At 39.2% G+C, this 24,996-nt stretch overlaps 1 protein-coding gene across 2 annotated transcripts in view; it reads right to left on the reverse strand.

The window, feature by feature from the left end:
• The window catches only part of epha8 (eph receptor A8), an 85,672-nt gene extending 72,600 nt beyond the window's left edge, over positions 1-13,072 (reverse strand). The window contains exons 1-4 of one of the 2 annotated variants that reach the window (XM_042498269.1): positions 13,022-13,072; positions 10,517-10,660; positions 8,757-8,906; positions 761-1,076 (exon numbers count right to left, since the gene is read on the reverse strand). In XM_042498269.1, coding sequence (XP_042354203.1) covers positions 761-1,076; positions 8,757-8,906; positions 10,517-10,660; positions 13,022-13,057 — 646 coding nt within the window. In that variant the 5' untranslated portion in view covers positions 13,058-13,072. The remainder of the gene's footprint in view (positions 1-760; positions 1,077-8,756; positions 8,907-10,516; positions 10,661-13,021) is intronic. The other variant, XM_042498259.1, reaches the window with a different exon arrangement.
• Positions 13,073-24,996: the final 11,924 nt, after the last annotated feature.

The raw sequence follows: 24,996 nt of genomic DNA on the forward strand, positions 1-24,996 counted from the left end.
GTGGCTGTGGGTTTGATCCCGGCTTACAGCCCTTTGCTGCATGTCTTCCCCTCTCTCTCTCCCCCTTTCACACTACCATTCTGTCCTATAAAGGCTAAAATGCCAAAACAATTATCTTAAAAAAAATTTGAAGAAGAATATTGCCTGAAATTAGAAACAAAAAAGAAAGAAGGGAAAAAAGAAAGAAGGAAAGAAAGAAAGAAAGGAAAGTAACAAGACAACAACAGGATATGAACTGACAAAATATAATAAAATACCATAAAATAAAATAGAAATAATGAATAGAAATGATACAAAAAATTATGTTTTTACCAATTTTAAATAATAATTATATACAGTGTTTTGTTGATATTTTTCTCTAGTGAATGACTTTTTTTTCTTTTCACCTTTTTACACATTTTTTTTTGCAGTTTGCATGACATTTCATGACAAGTTGTGGACTGCATGTTTTTCCCTGTTTTTTAAAGAAATCAAACCACTTTGCTTACATTTTTAAAGCTTTAAATATTTCTAAACAGCATCTGAAGTCTGTATAACAAAACTGCTGTCAATTGAGGTTTCAAGGGTCAAAATTCAAGTTAAATCACATGTACTATCTGCAGTCCTGTGATTGGTCTTCTTTGCATTCTCACTAGAAACAAACCACAGCAGAGTTTGCTTATGTTGGTGTGGTTCCATGTCCAGCATCAATTAGAGTGACAGTGCTCACCAGTAACTGCACCAAACATGTCAGGCATTAAAGTGCGCCGAGTCAACTCACCCACACAGGAGTCTCTGTGTTCCTCAAATCCAGCGGAGCACACACACCTCCCGATGGGTACCAGCCACTCGCCCTCAGCACTGCAGTACATCTTAGGCGTGTCCCTCTCCTCTGCGTGATCCACACATTGACCCCTGACCTCCACCAGAGAGGACGAGTCTGCCCCCGTCACCACGTCAGTGAACACGGCCAGGTTCCGGCTCACACCCACGCAGCGTTTGTAGTACACCCGCACAGAGGTGAGGGCGATGCAGGCACCGATGTCCTGGAAGGCCAGGTAGAAGCCTCGTCTGCTCAGAGGGCCCACGCCTCGCACCTGGGAGAAGAACAGAAGGATTTCACAATTTAGGTCATTTAGGTCATTATGAGACTGTAACTGTGTCACCTGTGTTTAACTATAGATATAAAGTATCATATGTCATTAATATGAGTGTGTTTGTCTAAGTCAGTGCGTTTCCAATATGGGGGTTGCGAACCTTAAACACACTCTCATCCCAAGTCATCACATATCGCCGTTTTGTCAGTGGACTTTCGCATCTACAATTTACGCTCTAAGCATTCCCCTAAGTCTGCTGTTGACATTCCGCGACGCCGCTACCATCGCCAGGACATCAACAAAAGCACATGGTAGGTTTAGGCAACAACGCTTTATGTAAAAGTTTTATGTAAAACATCTTGATAACTGTGTTTATGTACCAGATTAGTCATAGTAAGGTGATGATTGATGGGGGCCTGGTATATATATATATATATATATATATATATAATATATATATATATATATATATATATATATATATATATATATATATATATATATATATATATATATATATATATATATATATGATATTGTCTATTTGAATTTTAATTTGTTTGTTTTAATTTTAATCTTTTTTAGTCTGTATTTATCTTTTAATTGTTTCTCCTTTTGTTCTGCCTGATTGTGTTCATTTCTTTTATCATTATTTTGTGTTAACAGCTAATGTTTTTTTTTTTACAGAATTTACTGTTATTGATTTGGGTTGTTGTTGTTATTTTTGTTTTTTAATTGTTTCTCTTTGTTATTTGCTTCTGCTTTGCCTCGTTTGTCAAAGCTTTTTGTGAACTATTTTTAAAGGTGCTATATAAATAAAGTTATTATTATTATTATTATTATTATTATTATTATTATTATTATTGTTGTTGTTGTTGTTGTTTTACAAAGGCAATGTCCTTGCTCATTATACAAAATGAGAATCACTGCCCTGATGCTCAAGGCAACTTCACTTGAGAATTAGTGTCAATTAAATAAAAAATGTACTTTTATGAAACGTTTGTGTGTTTTGCTAACTTACTTAAACAACTTCAGAGAGTTTGGAAAGTTCTCTCACTTTTTCATACCAAAGGCTCAAACAGTGGTCGCTGTAGTGCTTCCTGAACAAACAGCGCAGCTTTAATTTAATCTCTGGACTGCTGTTTGCTGTTGTTTGTTGGCAGCAGTCATTAATCAACCACTTCACTTCCAACAACAACCTGGAAACATGGATGTTTTTACATTTTTATGTGCTTGTTTTTCATTTCATATCACAGCTGATTATCTTGTTAACACACAGGAACTGATTCCAAACATTATTTTAAAAGTTTGTTGTGGAAGCATATGAAAATATAAGGACATATTTTTTTTTACAGGCAGCAAGAACTATTAACATCCAAAAGGCACATAAATAAGAGTAGGAAATGGTGTGGCTGTCTCCACTGTTGGGCAGTAATGCCATACTAGTATGACAAACAAGTTACAGTAATACTTCGCCATTAACGAAAAGTGTAACTGATTAAATAACATTATTCCTATAATAATATTACAGTTACACTCCAAAACACAGCTGGAACAACCATACTTTTGATGTCAACCCCCTGCTAATTAAAAATCCAACATTTAATCCCAATGCTTTGAGCGTGAGATCCTGAGGCCAAAAGCCACCTTTTACCTCTGCATGACACACTGCTGGATGTTGTAAGCTTAGAATGTGGCCAGATGGCACCTGCCATGGCAGCATGATATGTGAAAAGTTGGTATCAGTTGAGAACACAGTTGGAACAAATCCCAACAAACCTCAGAATTTCATACAGGAGTCCGGTGTTCACTTCCTATCTGAATGTGATGTTTTTTTCTGCACCTGACCATGTGCCTCTTTTAAACTAAATCCTCCATGTCAGCATGTGCTTTTTTTAACTTACCAGTGCTGGTTGCCATGTGCTTTTTCACGGTAGCTGCAACCTGGAATGTCGGCAGCTGAAGCAGAGGGATAGCTACAGTAAAATATGTAGACGTGGAAGTCCACTGGAAAGCAGCATGTGACGATTCAGGATGAGAACGTGTTGTTCAGTCACATCCCCAAATTATTTTTGATAATCGTCATGCTGTGCATACACTTCACAAAGCAGCAAGCTCGGAAGACAGAAAAGAGTACATTCATCAGCAGAATATGATTCTCACTACTATTACTTTTGTTGATAGGAAAGATGACAAGAACACTATTGTCAAAGGTAAAGTGTGTGCATGTGGTACTAAGAATATTTCCACTGCAAAAAACACAACCTCAAACCTCCTGAAACACCTGCTATGACCAACAGCATGACAAAGTGAAGCTCCATGAAATACATCCTGCAAAGGGTGAGCCCTCTGTGGCGGCAGAGGACAGCTGTAGCTGTGATTCAGACAGATCCTTTGGAAAATAGTGGTCACAGGCAACAGAGCACCCCCTGTAAAAAAAAAAAAATCCTTTGCAAACTATCTAACCTTAGCGGCACTAACGAGAGTTTCTTCTGACATTCACACAGAGGCATACATGCAAAGTCAGAATTTTGAGGGGAAAGGACACAATTACAAATTTTTGGGGGATGTAGAGGGAAAAAACATAGTAGTGTAACAAATCACTAAGGACTACATGAACGTGGCTCCCACACTAGGAGCTCCAGGCTTAGACAAGGATAGAAACATGGCACAAGTGACATTTTTTTTAAACTCTACACTGAGGGCTTCAACATTTGAATAACTTCAGATGAGCAGAATGGAGACATTTTGTGGTTTTGTTATGTATTTTTTTTAACGTTTGAATTCTGGTCACCATTTGTTGTTTGGGAGATGAGTGCAATGCCTTTTCCCTGTAAACCTCCAGCAGTGACTATAAAACTTCACCTAAATTTTCCATCGGCATGAAAGTGAGTACATAATGACTGAATTTTCATTTTTGGTTGACCTATCCTGTTAAATACTTGTGAAAGGCCTCTGAATGTATCACCACAGTGGTGCTGAGGTGAGATCTGTTGAGACTCCGAGGTCTGTCTTGTTCCCAGTCCTCTAATGAGAGTCCACAAGTGGCAGTCAGCAAAGAAACAGTCGGTCTCTGGTGATGTTTACTTTGACACCAGAATACTGCTGGTCACACTTCACAGGATTTTTTATGTCTCCTAAATGTAAACAGGAGGAGCGTACTGATATACAGAGAGTGCACTTCAAGTGTGTCTTAATGTCTTGTTAGGAGCAGTCGCCACATGCTGAAACAGCATCACTAGTGCTCATTTAGTTGCAAAGATTTTGACTCATCAAGCTCCTGATACATCAACACTGTGTGCTTATTAAATAGTAATTATGTAATTATGAGTGTAGCAAATCTTTTTTGGGCTATTGTTGGGATTTTTATGTTTCTGTCTGATTTGATTTCCAAAAATAAGCACGTTGTATAATCACAATCAACAGTTGTCAATTAAGTTGCCTCAGCCACTTTCCTTCCCTGCACTGTGTGCTCAAGTTTTTCAGTTCAAGGCGCACACTGTCATCAAGCAAAAGAATATTAATGTCTATTTACTAGTAACAATGCAACACAGGTGAATTTATAATATGTCAGAAACTAAATTAAATCTTGAGAGTTTTTTTTTGTTCCTATGTGAACTGTGAGGACTATCATCTATTTGCAGGGAGCAGAGGAGAAAAGAATGTCAAATCAAATTATAAAATATGTGCAAGGTAAGAAGAGGTTAATGTCAGCATTCAAGATAAAAAATATAATCATATTATTTATTGATAACACAGGAGATTGATAAATATGTTGCATGATAATAATTAAAGTAAACTGTTGAAAATCATCATCCCTAGTGTTTAATATGTAGGTTTTCTATCAGAATGCCGTTGTGTGAAAGAGACGTGGTTATGTGTGAACATCTTCAGCTGAAACTGTGTGTTTGGTTTTAGGTTGGGTCAGGATTTTCTGTGTTGATTTGGATGGCAGCAGCTCAGCCCATAGGGACTTGGCTTGGGAACGGAAGGGTCGCCAGTCCAGGGTTTGAACTGGTAGATGAAGAGGTGCCTGTTTAGCTCCTGGGCAGTGCTGAGTTACACAAAATTCCTAATTGCTTGGGGTGCCTGTCCATGGGCAGCCCCCTCGCTCCAATATCTCTATATTTAATGCAAGTCGTCACATATTGCTGCTTTGTCAGTAGATTTCCACCCCTATATATTATACTCTAGGTATGCCTCTGTGTCTGCTGTTGATGTTCCAGGATGCAGCTACCGACGCCGGGATGTCAGCAAAAGCACGTGCTTAGGATTATACACCAAAGGCAAAAATGGTTAGGTTTAGGCAAAAAGGGCAGATGGTGAGGTGTAGAAAAAAACCCCATCACATTTAGACGGGAAACAAACACGGGACTCCTTGTCCGGGCTTTGTTGGACCCATCCACCACCCCTTTCTCACACATTTCAGGGACCTTCATGCTCCTTACCGACTTACTTACTGTACTGTCCAGCTGCGTTCTCAGCTGACGCCACCCAGTGTATATCATACAGTTGCAAAAGGTGGCTTTTGGCATTGGGATCTTACGCTGAAATCACTGCAAAAGTGGCAGTATTTGATGACTTTGGAATGATAATGGGCTGTTATTGGTCCTGTTTGTGTATGTGTGTGTATTGCAGGCCTCTGTGAACTGCATGCAACATGTAAATGACAAAAGAGTGAATAAATTGAATTTCCCCTTAGGGGATTAATAAGATACAAAAAAATGCAAACAGAAAAACTAAGGGATAAAATTAGAATTGCAACTCTGTTGCTGTTAATTTACCAATGGGTATTAAACACCAGTTTAGCTATGTAGGTTTGAGCCAGAAAACCTGCACACTACTCTGCATCTCTTTTCAGGTTCAGCTCAACAAATGAAAAGTCTTTTTTGGAGTGTGTGTGGGTTTTGAAAGCTTAAAGAGCACAACAGCATTTGGGGAATGAGTCCAGTTTCACATTATGTTCACCAAATTTGATCCAACACAACAACCTCTTATGAACTAAATTACTTTCCCATATTTCATGGTGTCTGTGTGTGTCAGCAAGAGAGACAAAACTTAATTCAACTTTAAAAAACATTCAGCTTTGAAGGAAGAGATTGGTGATATTCTGTGTTCCTAGAACTGCCGACAAATCCCATGAAAAGTTAAAAACCAACTAAAAGGAACCTGATATATCTTCCTTCTCTGTGCCATAGAGCTACGCTGTTGTCCAGAACTATTAAAAACACATCAGTGATCCACACAATTACACTGGATAACACCCTCATTACCATGAACACGCACTTTAGTTTATTTTGACTCAATCACACATTAACTGTCCTGCTGTCTTGACCATCAAGCAGAACACCAAATATGGATCATCTGCTGCTGTAATGCACCCTAAAGCGCGGTTTTTCTTCCCCTTTTGAGCAAAAGCCTGCCAAAACCAACAGTACCAAGCTGTTTAAGGAAATTATTGAGTGATTTTTTTCAAAAATGAAGCCTTGTAGCCATTTTAGATGGTTGAGAGCTGCAGACAGGGTCGGGAAGTCAGAAAGCATTTATAGACAGGCTACCACATTGTTTTTGTTCTTTCTCCTTTCTGTTGACAGTGGGAAAAAATAATCATAGAATCATAGAATCATAGACTCATTATCCTTATACATATAAGCTTTAGTCAGAAAACAAAAGCATGGTGATTTAAAAACATTTCAGTTCTACAAAAGTTCTGCAGCTACAACAAAGAATACATTTGGCATAGTGCTTTATTTTTTCCTTTTAGTGGCAGTAAAATATTTCTCTGCCTATTCAGAATTCATTCAGTAAAACACTCACACAGTTTTATACCTAAACCAGATTCTCATTCTGAACTTGAAAAATACTGCCGCTTTGACAGTGCTTTTGGCGTAAAATCTCCACTGAATGGCATCAGGTGAGAATGTGGCCGGACATGCCAGTTGCAGTTTTATTATATGCCAACAGACAGCCAGACAGCACCCGCCGCATGCGCATGATACTCATACACATAGCATCACTTGAGAACATGGCTGGACGGAACCTGCTGCGTGTGCATGAAACTTGGCAGAAGGGTGTCATGTTGAAATGCTGCAGTAATGACATAATGTAAGGAGATTGTGGGACGCCATATGGCAAGAATACCAGTGTTCGCTTCCCAGCCTAACGTTATGTTTTTTTCTGAAACATGTGCCTCCCTGACCTAATCCTTACCATCCATGCCAGCATGTGCATATGTTGATGTCTTGATGTTGATTGCCATGTGCTTGTGTTGCCTAAACATAACCACATGTTGCTTAATCCCACCATGTGCTTGTGTTGTCATTATGGTAACTTTTATCCCAGAACATAAATAGCAGATGCAAAAGGATACCCCGAGTGAAATATATAGAAGTAGAAGTCCACTGCAAAGCACCAACATGTGAGCATGTGGGACAAGAACATGTTAAATGTTCAACAGGTGAACTACTGAAGACAGTAGCCACTGTGAGGCAGTGTACTTGACAATATTTGTAGCAATGTCAGAATGTTCATTCAACCCATTCTCATCATCAGGTCAGATGACGACCTGCCACGCCCCCTTGGCATCTGATAATAGGGCAACCTCTAGCATCTCTTTGTGACACACAGCTGAAACACATTGTAACCTGTTAACGTTGTGAATCACTCACAGTTAGGTAAAGGCAACAGAACATCTAGGTTACGTTTTGAAGAAAAGATTGTGTTTTGGGTTCAAATAAGTATGTTGGTAATGTTGGTATTGTAAAGCAATATGATGTAATTATGTCACATGAGCATGTGCACAATGACTGTACCTAAATTATATAAAATCAGCTTACAACAACAATGGCTATGGCTACATGCACACCAATTTTCCTCTATTATTCCAAATATGACCATATTCGCAATTTGATTTGATTATTGAATGAAAGTCTTGTTTTGTTTAATTGTTTCACCTTCCTCCCACCCTGTGCAGACTTTCTCGTTCTTTATACTAAGTAAGTTGCTCTCAGCTGGGGATGGGTTTCCATTAGAGTAAGTTGAAAGCCCAGGAATTCTAATGCTAAAGGGTGCCTTTGGCATGGATAGAATATGCCCAAGGGCATGACAAAGCATCTATATTTGATGAAAATGAAATGAGAACAGGTTGAAATGCTGGTGCCACAGCAGGAACAAAAAGTGGAAGAGATTAGAGTCAACAGTAAAGCCCCTGAGCCAACAGAACCACAACCTAACAGAAGTTTTTTTTGTTTCCTCTAACTTACTCAAAATTAATTTGTAGCAAAAATAAAGACAGTGCCAAATCAATAATCCTCTCCTTCATATCTTTATATTTGTAACAATGTAAGGTATCAATAAAGGTGAAGCTCCACTATTCTGTATCAAATTTGAAGCTGTTATCAATATCAAAATATTTCCCATGATACTGAACTGAGCCCTGCTGTTTGCTTTCTGTTACAGATCTGCAGAATCGAGCTCAACACAGCGAGTCACAAGGCTGGAAGAGGCTCTCTGGAGCTGTGGATGTTTCCAACTTGTCTTGAACTCCTGCAGAGGTGTACGTGCTGAGAATGGGAATAAACTTAGAATCCAAATTGAGCTATTGCTTCAAAGAGCGTGGGCTGACATTTACCTGTTGTATCAATCAGTATTCGTGCTGTTGTTTAGTGTTGTTGCTCATACCTCAGTGTTGAGTTTAAGTCTGCGGACTCCCAGGTCCACCCCTGTGAAGCTCTCGTCAGCAGCGATGGTGTCAATCTTGATGAACTGGTTCTCCCGTACAGCCGAGCCCACTGCTCTGTCAGACTCATAATAGTACAGGTTGAAGGTTTCCTGTAGGAGAAACAATGTACCATGAGTATTGTATGTGTGTTTTTTGAGTTACAAAATGAGTAATACAATATTACCAACATGTTCTCATCCCAAGTTCTCACATATCCCCCCTTTCTCAGTGGACTTCCATTTCTACATATCACACTCTAGGTATCCTGCATCTGCTGTTTATGTTCTGGGATGCCGCCACCAACGCTGGATTTCAACAAAAGCACATGTTGGGATAATGCTACAAAAGCATGTGGTTATGTTCAGGCAACAAAAGCAAATGGCAACCAATGCCAGGAGGTCAACAAAAGCACATGCTTAGTATTAGGCAACAAGGGCATGGATAGTTAGGTATAGAAAAAAAACATCTATCCACTGAACCACGCCCCATAGAGGCACAATGTTGCACTGAAATCAAAAGCAGGGGTATCATATGACTGGCTGGTATTACCCAATTTATTCTTAGTACACCCAATATACAAACAAGTGTTAAAGCAACCAAGAAGGACTGACACTTTCAGGTCAACATTTGGTCAGTGAAACTGAGCAGCAACATCCAGGGCTAAAAAGTGATGTCAACACTGAAGTGCCAAAAACTGCAGTTCCTCTGATGGCCACTTGAGGCTGGCTCCAAAACAGATTAAATCCCCATATACCTCTATGTTAAAATGCTCAACTTTACAGAAAAAATATGTTTACAGCAGGGAAAACATTATTAGCTTCTAGGGCAAAGTTTTGCTGTTCATGACAACTGTACAGGTGTACGTTTTAATACAGCTCACCTGTTTAAATATCATTAAGGATAAAAGTTATGCATAATTCAGCCTAAGCCCGCTTTGACTGACAGGTAGGTGCTTTTTGTTGACAACTAGTTACCATGGCAACGATGTTGGTAAGGTAACATAACCATGGTGTCACGCCAGATTCAAAGAAAGTAAGTCATAGTGTCGCTGTGAGTTTTCACTTCATGAAAGGTCAATGAAATGTTTTAGTCCTGTTCAGTGTTTGGTTGTACTCATAGATAAATAATGGCAAAGACCAAAATGCTAAAGTCAAGGCTTCAAATATGAGTCCACAAACCAATGGTTGACATGGCTACATCCATTATTTTTTAAAGTCTATGATTAAAATGAACTTGCCACCCAGTCTAAGTGCAGCTACGGGTTCTCATTTCTTTATTATTATTATTTTTTTTATGGTTGTAAGTATGTGTGCCAAGTATACAAACTACAGTGCTTTGATAAAGTGTTAGTAGTATAAACTTAGCATGCACGGCCCATATCTACCAGACACAGACACAGATTATTTGGGACCAGTGCTCTTTTCACATATTAAAGTGAGCAGTATGTCAAATTACCCAAATGTCACAAAAGTCCCTGAGAGAAAAAAAATGTGCTTTCATAATTATGTTTAAAGGCCACTTAGTCTTTGAATTGTGTAAGAGTTTAAATATACTTCATTTCAGATTGTGATTTTACAAAGCGTACAATATACTCTACAGAATATGAGTTACATGATTGCAGTTAACAGCTCTATTTTACAGCTTTGTCTTCACATTTTCATCTTCGATCTCCCCAGACGCTCCCCTCATCCTTTCTGTGTGTGTGTGTGTGTGTTGTCACCTTGCAGGTACCCAATACTCCAGGCATGCTGTTGCAGTCTCTCAGGGTGAACTTGACCTCGATGTAGATCCTCCTCGCTCCCTCTCGAGGGATCCAGCCCGTCCTTAGCCAGTTGTTCTGGCTAGGGCTCATCACGTTACACACCTGATTTGGAGATTGTTACAGTTAGCAGCAACATACACCATCAATAAAAAGAAACATTATAGTCTTAAAAGAGCTGTGTGTGGCTTTTTTCCCCTTCTATGTTTTTGGAAGATGTCCTCACTCCTGTGTGGTGCTCTGTTGTTCTCTCTGCTCTGAGCTCTTCACCACAGTTAACATGTTTTCTGGTGAGGAAGTATGAGCTGACTTGGAGATGAACCTGCACTCAGTATGGTAGACTGCTGAAAATATGTTACTTGCAAATAATGAAGTGTTTACTGTTAAGTGCCATAAATAGGCTAATGTCTAACCAAACTGTGCCATGTGTCACACACTGTAAACTGCAGTGTGGGTGGTTGACACTGACACTCCAGTCAGCATTTGACTGGCTGCTAAATTCAATGAAATCACTGTATTACACTATCTTAATGTTTTGGGTTGTTTTTATTCAAAATTATAATACATATTCATTTATGAGAAAATCACTAGCTATCAGTAGATCGTTCCACATTGCATCTGTAATGGTGTCCGATTTTAGAAATACACTACTAACATGCCCTGTTCTGTTAAGATGGGTACATATGTACAAGGCTGGCTGCTGTCAGGGTCTGAGCTTCCACTGGCGACACTGAAGTTAGCCTCTCTGTGCTTCTGTTAGTTTTAGATATTTGGCTGTTTATGCAAACCACCTCTCATTGGTTATTTTACAGGCTGATTCTAGGTTTCTTTGATTATTGCAACTGAAACAATTTAAACTGAACTTATTTTAAATGTATTAATTACCTCATGTTGGGAAATAAAAAAAAGGCCCATGGACTTGGTTGCAACAAAATATTGATTTCATTGTCAATTAATGTGATGATTAAATAAACACTTAACCATTTGGTCAATGAAATGTCAGATTTTTTTTTGAATGCCCTTTAAGGACTTCACATAATTTATACTGTTCAACCAGTCCAAATGTCAAGGGTAGGAAATTATTTCCAATAATAAAATATGGATTTTTGACAAGCAACTAGTGGATTATTGTAATATATATATATATATATATATATATATATATCAAATCAAATCAAATCAAATATTTATTTGTATGGCACTTTTCATACAAAGAGTAACACAAAGTGCCTAACAGAGATTAAAAACAATAACAGAAATGAAAAACATCAAAGAAAATCAAGAAAAATACAGACAGCCTGACCCTCCCACCCCCACATATACGTATGCAACAAAACACACACATTCATGTAGACATTCCCACACATATTCGCAAAGGCACCCGAACACCCCCCCTCCCACCCACACACACGCACACATACACCAGCACACACCAGCTGTTACTAAAGAGACATGGCTAGAGAGACATGGCTAGGCACTGAGACCTGTGGCGAGGGAGAAGCTACCTTTGGGGGCCAACCTCACTGAGAGAGGTCACGGTCCAGCACCGCCGGGGCGCCGCCACAGAGACCATCCCAACCCGGGCGGACAGGAGTGCCCGCACCAAGATGCCGAGCCCTCTAGCCACCCGGGCCGAAACAGTCCACGGTACAGCACCCCCAATGGTGGACCAGAGACCACTCCCAGTCCGGCAGGCCCCGATGAGGAAACACTAGAGCTAAAAACTAACACAATAAAATAAGGTAAAGAACAATATATATATACTTGCAGTTTCCTACAGTGCAATATTTCAATATTTTACCATTTACTTTTCAATAATATAAGGCTCTAAAATGTGGAACACACTACCAACCTAAATAAAATTAACACAAGATATTATGATTTTTAACCGAGGTGTTAACAGTTGGCTGAAGTAAATCAGAGATGTGAGCACTTTTAAGTATTTAATAATGTCTTAGTTGAGTGTTGTTACTGTATGCAACCTTGATATTTCTGTCTTTTTGTCTTTTTTATGTAATCTTGGTGTTAATATTTACCTTTTGTCTTGTATTTGCCATAACTGTTGTATGCAATGATATAAAATATCCTTGGGGTCAGGTGGGAGGACCTGGACTTATGACCTGGCTACCATAAGTGATAGAACTATACTGAGACTATCCTACTGAAACTAAATCACCCTCTCAAAGCTACATGCTGCAAGCTCATAAATAGCTTGAAAAACTAAAGTTGTCTCAGCTTTCATACACCAGCAGGACTTGTCGTATAATCTGAATTTGTATTATTTAATGCAAATTATTACCATATGATATAACAAATATAGAAGATGAATTAACAAGTTTGTGTTTTAAAATCAAACCTAATTTACTCTAAGAGAAAAAGCCCAGTTTGCCTAAGATCAAAGTGAGCTATTCCACTGAAGTTCTTTTTTTAATTAAGTCTAATAAAAACAGTTAGGACATTACATACCTGGTACGTGTGGATAGGGCTGAAGTACTCGTCCATCTCATTAATGGCATCCCACTGTGCAGAGAGAATGAAAGAGTGGGAGAGAGAGAGAAAGAGAGGGAAACACTCTTAGGTCAGTCGCATGTTCTCACATCTCCACATTTTTCACATTCATATTCAACAAATCGTTCAGCCGCTGTTGAGATTTCCCACATGAGCATGTGTGCCTACGAGTCTCCCTGAGCACATCACAAGTTTATTAGCTTTGACTTCAAATGAAACATGTGATGACTCCTGTCACACACACACACACACACACACACACACACACACACAAACACACACACACACACACACGGTGTGGCAGGTGTATGTATGGTATGCTATATTTGAATCTCGCAGAAGATGAACAGTATGGTTTAAGTTTTTCAGATGATTTCAGACCTCATTATCTATATGACTGAGTTGGAGTGATGCACACTTTCACAGTCAAAAACAAATTGTATAGGTGTTTTTGCATGAGGTCATAAATCCAGCTTCTCCGTCATTTTCTCACATATTTTTGTCTAACAGCATTTAAGATTCTCACTGTTGAGCTGGGATTCATTTTGGGTTTTAATATGCTGATGTATTCTGTTCAGGCAAGCAACAGTTAACACATGCAATCATGTGCTCTACATTTCAGCGGTTTGGAATTCACTTAATGTAATTCCAACGAGACACATTTTCCTTTAATGAGATGCCCCTCATGTATGTGATTAGATTTACATTGTTTACTGAACACCGCCAGCGGCCAATAATAGAATTACGAGAAGGAACAGGAAGTGAAATGTGTTGGTATTTCTAAATGTGTTAATGTGTGTTACACCTCCCTGCACCTACTACTGTTCACCCAGCACCCAGAGAGTGCTCAACCACAGGAAGCCATGTGTTCTGCTCCTCCTCTGTGAGGAGATAAAGACCTCCATCTGCAGACAAGGAGCCCAGGAAATGCCCACATATTATGTAGGATGCACAGGAGGATTATATTCAACATTCAGATTTATTTGAATGCCTCAGTGTGTTATGTATCCAGACACACATTTGCAGTTTTGCAACAGTGTCTGTAAAGGTATAAAATCAATGTTTAAATAAGTTTATTATTGTATTATTGTATAACCCTTTGAAACCTGCCTAAGATGGCTTGATTTCTTTCAAAAACATAAGAAGAAGGTGATGAGCAACTCAACATGAAATGGCCCACAAATAAGCAAGAAATTGGAAATAAGGGCAAAAAAGAAGCAAACAAACAAACAAACAAATTGAATAATTTAAATTTTCTCCCCTTTTTTTCTGTGACATAATTTTAAATATATATAAATATGGTACCCAGTACTCCAGGCATACTGGAGTAGCCAATATGCCAATTTTTCTATCATTATCTTGTCACCTTTTAATAATTTTTGCCGGACATTTCTTGCCAAGTTGTCCATCATGTTTTTTTCTGTGTTTTTAGACAGAAATCAAACAAATTTCCTTGGGTTTTCATTTCTCAGGTTTCAGAGGTTTAAATGCTAATAAATGGTGTCTGAATGCAGCACAATAAAATGGACATCAATCCAGGTGTCTTAGGGTTAAAGGTTCCAAAAATGTCTTTTGAAGATGATTTCTGGTGAAGTTTTTATCCATGCTAGTTCTTTGGCTTTGGAGATGTCAAAGTCAGTCTGTCGGTCCAACCTGTTCTCATTCTGAAGTCATCAAATAACCCCGCTTGGTCAGTGATTTGCACGTCAGACACTGTTAAAAAAAAAGCCATCCAGGCGCTGCACTGTGATACGCCACTGGGAGGTGTCAGTTGAAATGATGATGTATATGTCCACATGAAACGCCGCTGGAAGGTATCACTTGGGAATGCAGCTTGACAGAACCAGTTGTGTTGCTATCATACGCTGGCAGACGGCCAGATGGTACATGATATACTGACGTCACTCAAGAACGTGGCCGGACAGAACCTATCGCATCTGCATGATACACCACAGGACTGTGTCAGGTTTAAACGCAGCTGGTAATAATGTAATAAAAGGAGTGTGAGGGTGCTCAAACCCCAGACTTTCATGCAGGAGTCCGGTGTTTCCTTCCCATCTGAATGTGACCTTACCATGTGCCTCCTTCCCCTAATACTAACTATCTGTGGCCGCATGTGTGTTTTTCGATGTCCCAGTGTGGTTGCCATGTTGTTGCCTAAACAAAACCACATGCAATATCATCCCACTATGTGCTAGAATGTAATATGTAGACGGGTGGCTGTGGATTAGAGGTAGAGCGGGTGGTCCTCCAATCGTAAGGTCAGCTGTTTGATCCCCAGCTCCTTACGGTCAACATGTCGAAGTATCCTTGGACAAGATACTGAACCCCATATTGCTCCCGATACCGCATCATCAGAGTGTGAATGTGTGTGAATGATTACTGAGTAGCAGGTGGCACCGTGTACGGCAGCCTCTGCCACCAGTGTGTAAATGTTTGTGTGAATGGATGAATGTGACAATGTAGTCTGAAAGCACTTTGAGTGGTCAATAATACTAGAAAAGCACTATACAAGTACAGTCCATTTACCATTTACCATTTTCAACTGCAGAGCGGCAATATGTGATGTCTCGGAATGGGAATGTGTTGGAATATGTTGGTCAGTCAGTCCACCACTTTCCAGACCAAAACATCGCAACAGCTACTGGATAAATTACTATGAAATTTAGGCTAGACAGTCAACAGATATGAGGTTTATATTCATGGTTTTGAGTAAAACGTGCCATCAACTATTGGATTGATAGCAATGACATTTGGTACAAATGTTCATGTTCCATTCAGGATGACTTGTCAAGTCAAGTCTTTAACTTGCACAATGCTTTCCATTCCTGTGAAATGAATGCTGTCACGGCTAAAGGTCATAATGGACAAAAACATCAGAAAAGGAACCACATTAAAAAACAGTGTCATTTTCCTTTAAGCCCTGCTGCAATCCAACCTCATAAAGTTTCCTGCTTTCCTCCTGAGCAGCTCACTGCCACATTGAAACACTTTACACCCTCTGCTCATGCCTTTCATTGTCAGTGCAAATCCAGTTGCGCAGTGACATGGTGCATTTTGATGTCAGGGGGAAAATATCATCCTTTGGTGCTCCTGTATTAGAAGAACCCTCCACAGCTCAGTCATAGAGGAAATAAGGATATTCTGTCAACTGGTTTATTCATGGTAACATGGAGACTCAATTGCATGGTGTCAAAAGTTCATGCAAACAGCTTAACCCAAACTCCAGGGGGACGGGACTGTGAGGGCACCTTAATCTCCCCTCTACTCCTGTTGAATCAGGACAGAAAGTGAAGAGAGATCATTCAGAGGGTAGGACAATAAGATATCAGATGACAGGAAACTGAGAATAAGCTGATGAAAGACTCTCACAGAAGACACTGACCAGCAGGAGGAGACTGGCTCAATTGAGTGAATGTAACCATACAAACAGGGCCGACCCATGCCAGAGCTCAAGGAGTTTGAAAGGCAAGCAGAGGGCTGTTTAAAATTGGTCTGAGGGCCACAATTGGCCCCCAGGCCAGACTTTGGCAATGACTGCCCTAAGCCAAGTATATTTCTGCTGTAAAATTAAAAATGGTCTCTTCTCTTCTGCTGTCAGTTTTCACCTCAGGACAAATGGACACGTCCTTCCTCCTCATTCAGCTCCAGTCTCCAGCACATCCACTGCCAGTCCTGCTCCTCCTCCCATCATCCTCATCCTTCAGCCATCCCTCTCCTCACCCCACCACCAGTGTCTAGACTCCATCGGGGGGGATATTCCTAAGGTTAGGGTTCTCGCACGTTCAGTGCTCTGGCCCTAATTAAAATATACTATATACATAAAATACTAAAATGAAAATTGAAGATCTTATTTACTATTGATTGACTTATCATATCATATATATCAAGTGTAGTCAGTGAGAGAATAATGTCTTCTGTGGCTCTAGAGGAGCTTCCTTAAGAAAAGAACCCCTATGATGTTATCAGTGTACTCTAAGTTTGGGTTTAAGGTTTTAAATTGAAAATTTTGGTCATTGTGTTTTTTGTTTGGGTTTTTTTTTTTTTGTCTCTTGCAAATCCCAGAGTTTATAGAAGTGAAAAACTAAATCCATTGAGGACCCCTTAGACAAAGCAAAGATACAATTTAATTGTGAATTTAAGATGTTGAGGAGGCACCCTTAGAATTTTACCCAAAAGCGTTAATGTAAAGCAGGTCTGTGCAGGAAACACAACGGTGCTCATTTCCAGGATAAAAAAAGCAATAATGAAAAAAGGAACATCTCAGTGGATGTAAACAGAACCAGTGAGTCACTCAGTGCCAAACTATATGACTTCCTCCTCCTCTACCAAGAGAAAAGCAATTCTCCCAATCTACCCCCTTCAGATGACCTGCGGCAGGGGGAGATACAGGGGAAGGTGGGCTGCGTATAGAAACTTAGTATTCATCACATCCAAAACTACTGCTTTCTTCAATCATGGACACAATAAATACCAACCCACAACAAAATGCTGCACTGATTATTTTACTTAAGCGTGGACATGGATGATTTGTATGCATGTATAAATGAAGACGAGCTTGTGTGTTTAACCCCAGTGTTACCCATGATCCTCCTGGGCCACGGATCCTTGTGCAAGTGGTGGAGTAATTGAAAGGGAAAGTGTCAACCCTGGGAAGCTTTAGGCCGTGCTCAGCTGACCTCGGCCTTGGATAAGAAGACTGGGCTTTGCATGGAAGCCCTCCAACTCCTCTCCTCAGCCTCGACTCAGCCTGTTCTCCCCTTGCTCCTCAAACACACACACACACACACACACACACACACACACATACTCACACAGACACACTCCCCGAGGCGCCACCAGCCAAAAACCACTGGGATAATTAAGATGTAGGAAGTCTCACCCATCCCACCCTATCCTCCCCTCCTCATCCTCTCATCTTTATCAGCTAAATTGAAACCGTCCTTGAACTTGCGAAGACCTCAGCTAATTAGTGGGGTGTATAACCTCTCTATCGCCCTCATTATTCCCATCTTGCCATCACTGCACTATCAACCTCTCCTTTTTTTTCGTCTTTTCTTGGGAAATCTCAGATTTTTCCTATTTGTAATTTTCTCCAGGAGTGAAAACATTACAGCAGCTGAAGGCAGATTGTCGGGAGGTTGGGAGCTGTACGGCAAGCAGGGATGGGATGAGATTGGATGAGACTGCTTGTTGTTTAGTCTTGTAAATAATGGAATCTTTTTTGCTCATCCTTAGCAGACAGCCAGGGAGAAGAAGAGGGAGAAGAAGAAGACAAGAAGTCAGAGAGATGCAGCAGGGCATGCTTATCTTGTGAGAGCGTGATAAGAGAGTTCTCTATCGTGACGACAACAGCAACGCAGTGCTTCACAGAGTGGCAGACTGACAATGCTGTGTGTGTGTGTGTATGTGCACGCAGATATGTCAGACAGAAAGAGAGAGTAAGTACAAAGGGGATAGATGGAGAAATTAATTGGCTGTAAATTGCACATCTGTTTCCTGCCTGTCAACTCATTGGGTCTGTCATTACAAGAAATCACACACACAATAACATGACACACAATGCAAATACATACAAAATGCAAATATACTGCAGATATATGAATGTATAATGTCTATCAACTCTGAAAGTGTAAATCATCTCTCATCTAAATTCAGGCAACACACTGTCCACACTGTTTCAGGTGTGGCTCATAGCACTCCTGAATTGTCCCTGATAACTTATATTTTTGTTCAACTTTGGCACAAGTCCATCAAACTTCAACACTTGACACAACTGTTCTCCAGCACAGTTGAGTAGCTGTTTCTGATTTCGTTATGAAACCTACAATTGTCCATTATTTCAGACAAAAAAGGCAGATTCTATACTGTTCAAATCTCAGCATATATAAACCCAAGGATTTCCCTCACATTCATTTATTTGTTGCAGGCTGTGACAATTAAAACAGCTGCCACCACTTATAGATTCCATGTTTTTGGAGCTAGATGTTTGTTAAAGGTGCACTATTGGAATATATTTTATACTCAGTTCAGTTATTTATGTTAGCACACACAAAGCAGGCACATTGCAAGTGAAGCTTAACCGCTCCTTCTACTGGGTCTAAGAGTTTGTATTCACTCACAAACAGCTGCTCCTCTCATCCATCAATCTGGTTAATGAATGAATCAATAGATATTATATATCTATCGATTTGTTCGATATACATACATATACACATATATATACATATACATATACATATACATATATATATATATATATATATATATTCATCCCGCAAGTAACAAACTGCTGCTGAGGAAAAAAAGTTCCATCTACACTGCATTCATGGACCTGCAAATATCTGAATTTAGAGAGGGGACACAGTATGTACAAAACGCTAAACCCCATTCATTTATAAACACTGAACTTTGCAAATTGAGCAAATTGGCTTGATTTCTTTCAAAAACATGGGAAGAAGGCAGTAAGCAACTTATGAATAAATGCTCAAAGCACTGCTCAAGTTGAAATGCATTGTTAACTTAATGTACCTTTAAGAATAATGAAGTTATTTGACCCTCCCAGTAGAAATCAGTCACAATATGGGTTTCCATTAACCCTCAAATTGTGCAAATTGAAATAGCAAATATTAAATACACCGAATAGAAATACGTCACCTTCGAAAAAACTGCCATTTATCACAATCAAGGTTTTGCGCTCCCATGAGGTGGTATTTCAAGCAATTCTAAAAGGCCATATTTCGCAAAATAGAGCGTTTCATCAGTTCATCAGTACCTGTTTTTTTTTTTTTTTACTGAGTCCTTCTATATGACACATTTTTAACCTTGAGCATGGATTGTAGGATTAGGGGTAGGTTGGGGTGTCAGTTCATGTATTCTTTTTCTATTTATCTGTTTTTATGTAAAGCACTTTGTGCTACATTATTTTTGTAAGAAAAGTGCTATACAGACAAAGTTTGATTGATTGACTGGTTGAAAACTGCAATGGAAACACTTGTTAGACTTTTCTAGGTCACATGACGCTATGGCTATGCGCTTGTCGGTAGGAACTGGCTCCCCCATGATGCAGCAGGAGCTACACGAGCTGTTATTGCATCACATATCACATCTTCAAAAAATGAGTGGATTATCTCGAAGTTTTGAATCCACAATCCCCCTGTGAAATCATGGAATATCACCTCCCAGAGCGTGGCCTTGGATTGGAAATAATGACAGCTAGTGCGGTGGCTACAATAGAAATAAAGCTGCTAATGTTTTGAACATCCATCACCATGCTTCTTGGAATGTTACCACCAGAGGAGAAGTCACAGAACATCACTCAGTGGAAACACAGTCATCTCACAATTGTATTTTATCCACATTTCAAAATTATAGCTTAAAATTTGAGCAAATTTGTTACAGAAACCCACACAGTCCTCAGAGGAGTTCTAATCAGGCAGAAAAAGTGTAACTGTGTAGGTAAGCGCTGAGTGGACAGGACTCCGTATTTACTGTCTTCATGACATATTTGTTAGTTAGTGTTTTTAAAAAGGCAGTATGGAGTGGTACTACAGTAAAGAGAGGAGATAGACAGGACAGAGTGGATGATAAGCTCAGTGTTGTGCTGTTGTAATACCTGTGATGGTGTGATTCATCTGTACCTCAGTCCACTGATCCCCCACAATGCCTCCAGTAAACTGATATTATGACTGATAGCATGACAATCTTCATTACATAAAGTACAAACAAAGACAAAAGCTGTAAATCCAGCCTGCTGATATTTTCCTCTCATTTGTTGCTAATTGTGTTTCTGATCGCGACGCTGCGGGGTCAAGCAGTGAAGCGGCTCAGCCTCCTCTGACTCTTTGTGGCAATTAATGCATGTCTGATCCATGTTCCTTCATTTCTCTGATTCTCCACACTCCCTTTTTCTCTTTAATCTCCATCTCTTTTGTTTTATTCAGCCCATTTAGTGTTTCCACTTAGACAAAGAAGTTGCCATCTGAGTTGCCTGAAGATCAGAGAAGCTGTTGTTAAGCAGAATCAAAGTGTTTTTTAAATTTTTTTTAAAGCAGTCTTCTCTAAGCTTGCGTCTGTATCTTGGGGTCTACTCTAGTACAAGACTGAGGCCCTGTAGCATGAAATCAATTTCAGTCTATTCATAACATATACGATATGAAAGAGATGGATGCCAAAACAGATGAAAGAGCAAATTAAAGATTGATTAACAAATATATAGAGAAAACTGGCTGAAAAGATGATTATGTGCTGCTGGTGTGAGGGACAATAGAAAGGGAGTTGCCTGTTTAAGGCTCTATTCATCATTGTTGTTTGGGAGGAAGCTGAAGGCAGCTGCGGGTGTAAACACACACTCTTGCAGGGAGTCTGCTGTGCTGATAGAAATATTTCCCGCTCAACTTTCACATCCTGTACACATTACATTTCCAACAAGATAGGACCCAAGGCCTTTCACACTACACAAATAAACAAGCTATTGTTGCATTTACCAACTTTTTAAATGAAAAATGAAACCAACGGGTAGAAATGACCCACAAGATACACTGTGTTTGTTGTTATTAATGACCTTCATTCTCCGCTATTAGTGTGATCCTACAGAAGCCTCACACTGACATCAATCATTTACATAATAATGATTATTTACAATAGACACATCTTGAAAAAGCTAATCTGACAAAATAACCTTCAAACTGCCTGCAGGCTTACATTTCAGATTAGTTTTGATGGCATTTATGAAAAAATTAAAATAGTAAAATTCAATAATATATGATTGACAGAGCAGGGTGAAGTTTATACGCTATGTGGCAACTGTTAACGTATATGTGGGTGGTGCAGGTGTGTACAGAACTTCTTAAACTTATATTAAAAAAGACTAATAAAAACATTGGTGTCTTGGACTGTAATATACTTATATGTAGAAATATTCAGTTAACCCTTTGAAACCTGGGTCAACATCGCTCTCCTTGTGCTGCATTCAGACGAGTATTCAAACCTTCATAACCTGAGCGAAGAGGTTTGAATTCTTTCTAAAAAAAAAATCGGGTAAAAACAATAAAAGATAGCAACTTGGCAAGACATAAGACACAAGCAATAAGTTGATTAGAAAAATTATTTTAAAACAGCAAAATATGTGAAAATGTCCACAAAACTACATTAATGATCAGCATGATTATATACTTAAAATTCGTATTGCTCTTTAAGCACATCTTTTCAGGTTGTTTCCTTATTTGTTTGTTTTTTAACTTTAGTTTCCTTTTTTGTGTGTGTGTGTGTGTGTGGGGGGGGTACATCTGGGAGGAAACTCCATAGACACCAAAAGCCAATAGACTCCTTAGACAAAAGCTGTAATTTTACCCAGCAGAACACAGGAGTTGCTGGTCTACCACTGCTTCAATCGGTTGTTTGTGACTGCCAGGTCCTAGTCTGTGTTGTATGTCACTTCCTGTTTTATTTTGGTGTCTGTTTTTCCCCTACTTCCTGTTTGTGTTTGATTTGAGGTTTCTTGACTCCCTGTGTGTGTGTGTGTGATTGTTCATTGTCTTCACCTGTGTCTTGTTGTCTCCCCCTCCCTTGTGTATTTATACCCGTCTTCCCCATTGTGTCTTTTTCAGATTGTCTGCCTCGTTCTGTGTGCAACTTTCCGGTGTTCTCTACATATCTGTTTCCTTGTGTTTGACCAGTTAGTCCTTTGTTACCTTTTTTGGCTCACTATTTTGTACCGTAGCCTGATTCTCTGCTCTGTGTTTTTTTGACTTTGGACTGTTATTGGATTTTTCTGTCGTCTCATGTTTTTGTACTGTCGCCTGTTCTGACTGCCTTTTATGTACCGACCCTACTTTGGAATAAACCTACTTACTCGCACCCATTTGTGTTTGGTCTGCTCTGTGGGTCCAAGTTTGTCTGTCTGGTTCCTGACGGTGACATTGTGGGATTTTTAGACTAATATGGACTGGACTAATATGGCATCCATAGCACTTCAATGCTTAGCCTCCATGCAAGTTAAAAATATAGCTGATGTCAAAGATTGATAACACACAATTCTCAAAGCTCACAGAGTAAAATATTTTAAGGGTTTGGGAAAGTAGTATTTTGACACCAAAACATTTGCACTTAGTGTCCTCAACCAAAATTTGAATGAACAGATCTGAAAACATCAACAAACACAAACTGAACTTTTATTGTAAAAAATAAGCAATTACATCCCTAGACTTGATTTCTCACAATCCTCCATTTCTCACAGCTCCACTTGAGCTTCGCCAACCATCTCAAATATTTTTACTCTGTTACAAATAAAGAGTCAATTAGAGGCCCGGTCTGGTTGCCATGCAGTTCATTTCATAGAAGTTCTTTGGATTTTTAAAATCTGGTTGTTGACTACCCACTGGAGCTTATTTAGCTGCTTAGATAAAGCATACAAATATAAATGTTTCAACTTTTGTCAATATGGACATACTACACACATGGCTAGTTTGGTAAGATTCTCCACAATTGCAACCTGAACTGAAACCATGAGCACCAAAGAATACAATAATACAGGCAGAGTAAACAAGAGATGCACCAAAGAGTTTTAAATAAACAAGTTGATTGATTTTTATTTTTGCTGAGCAACAGTTTTGTAAGAAAGAAAATAAATCCCATCCCTGTCAGAAATAAAAGCCTGTTCAGTGGTTGAAGCAAAAAACAGACTGAGCGATTAATTGAAGTTTTATGGTAGGTCAGAGGGCTCCTGCTTCACAATTTGGTTGATGTGTGGTTATGTTTTTGCACAAAAAACACTTTCTGAAAACCATAAATATTTAACATCTGTATGTTAGCATATAGACTGAAAGTGTATGTTGCAACAAACTGCAGTTTAAGTGTGGATAAATTTAGGTACAAAAGAAAAAAGTTTACTGTAACTGATGATACATGACATCATCGTATCACCGAAATCCCAGCTATTGTTGTTGTTCAATATCTTCCCTCTCTTTTCCAAACAGACGGCTCTCTGACCTCCACCATGGAGTCTGCACACAGCACATGCATTAGACAAAAGATTGTATATAAAGATGGGCGACATGCCCCCACTTACCTCTGCTATGCTTAAGTAAAGTAAAAATATCCCAGATATGGCAATTGCCATATTGCGCTGGTGATGACATTTGGAGCCAAAGTCTGTGCAATAGCAATATCCGTGGTAGGGGAGTTCCTGCCAAGACACCTGTCCGACCAATCCCAAGTCACCCCATTGAATGCGATCATGGTGGAAACTTTTTGTAGAACTGAATAGCTAATTAAAACTGAACTTCTCATAAAAATGATCACTTAAGCAAACATCAAGGTGATGAGAACTACCTTCAGGGTCAGAAACCATCTTTGGGAAAAATGTATTTGGCGTGTACTTTGAGTTTTTAGTTCAGCCTATGTCCTATTCACTAACATGGAGGGATAGGATTTATGACCTATACTGCAGACACACACCGGGGGCCATCCACACTGGAGAGTTACACTTTGGGGAAGCTGTCATGTTGTCCATCTTTATAAACACGCTATGCAACAGACTCTTTCATGCAAGAATGGGACTTTTGTCAGTGTACATGTATTTGTAGGTGTACTCCATTTTTATTTCTTTTAGTTAAGCTTATTTAGTTTAGTGGGATATGTATGTATTTCTTTTTTAACTTTCTTTTTTTTTTCTTTTTTTTTTGGTTGGGGGGGCATGCTGGTCTTTTAAATGCTGTGCATGAGTGAACAATGAGTGAAACTCCCTCAACGTAGCTATTGATGTGGTAATTTTGGTTGTAGTAGTTAATTTAATTATTGATCACAGTTCCAAACTAATATCTTTGTGTATTTAATGAGTTAATTAAATTACTATCATTTTCCCTTTTGAAAATCGGTGCCCAAAGGTAAATTTAATATAGATTAAATTCTATTATTCAACTTAAATACTGATA

The sequence above is a fragment of the Plectropomus leopardus genome, chromosome 2 (assembly GCF_008729295.1).
Source record: "Plectropomus leopardus isolate mb chromosome 2, YSFRI_Pleo_2.0, whole genome shotgun sequence".
In the NCBI taxonomy this organism is placed as follows: Eukaryota; Metazoa; Chordata; class Actinopteri; order Perciformes; family Serranidae; genus Plectropomus; species Plectropomus leopardus.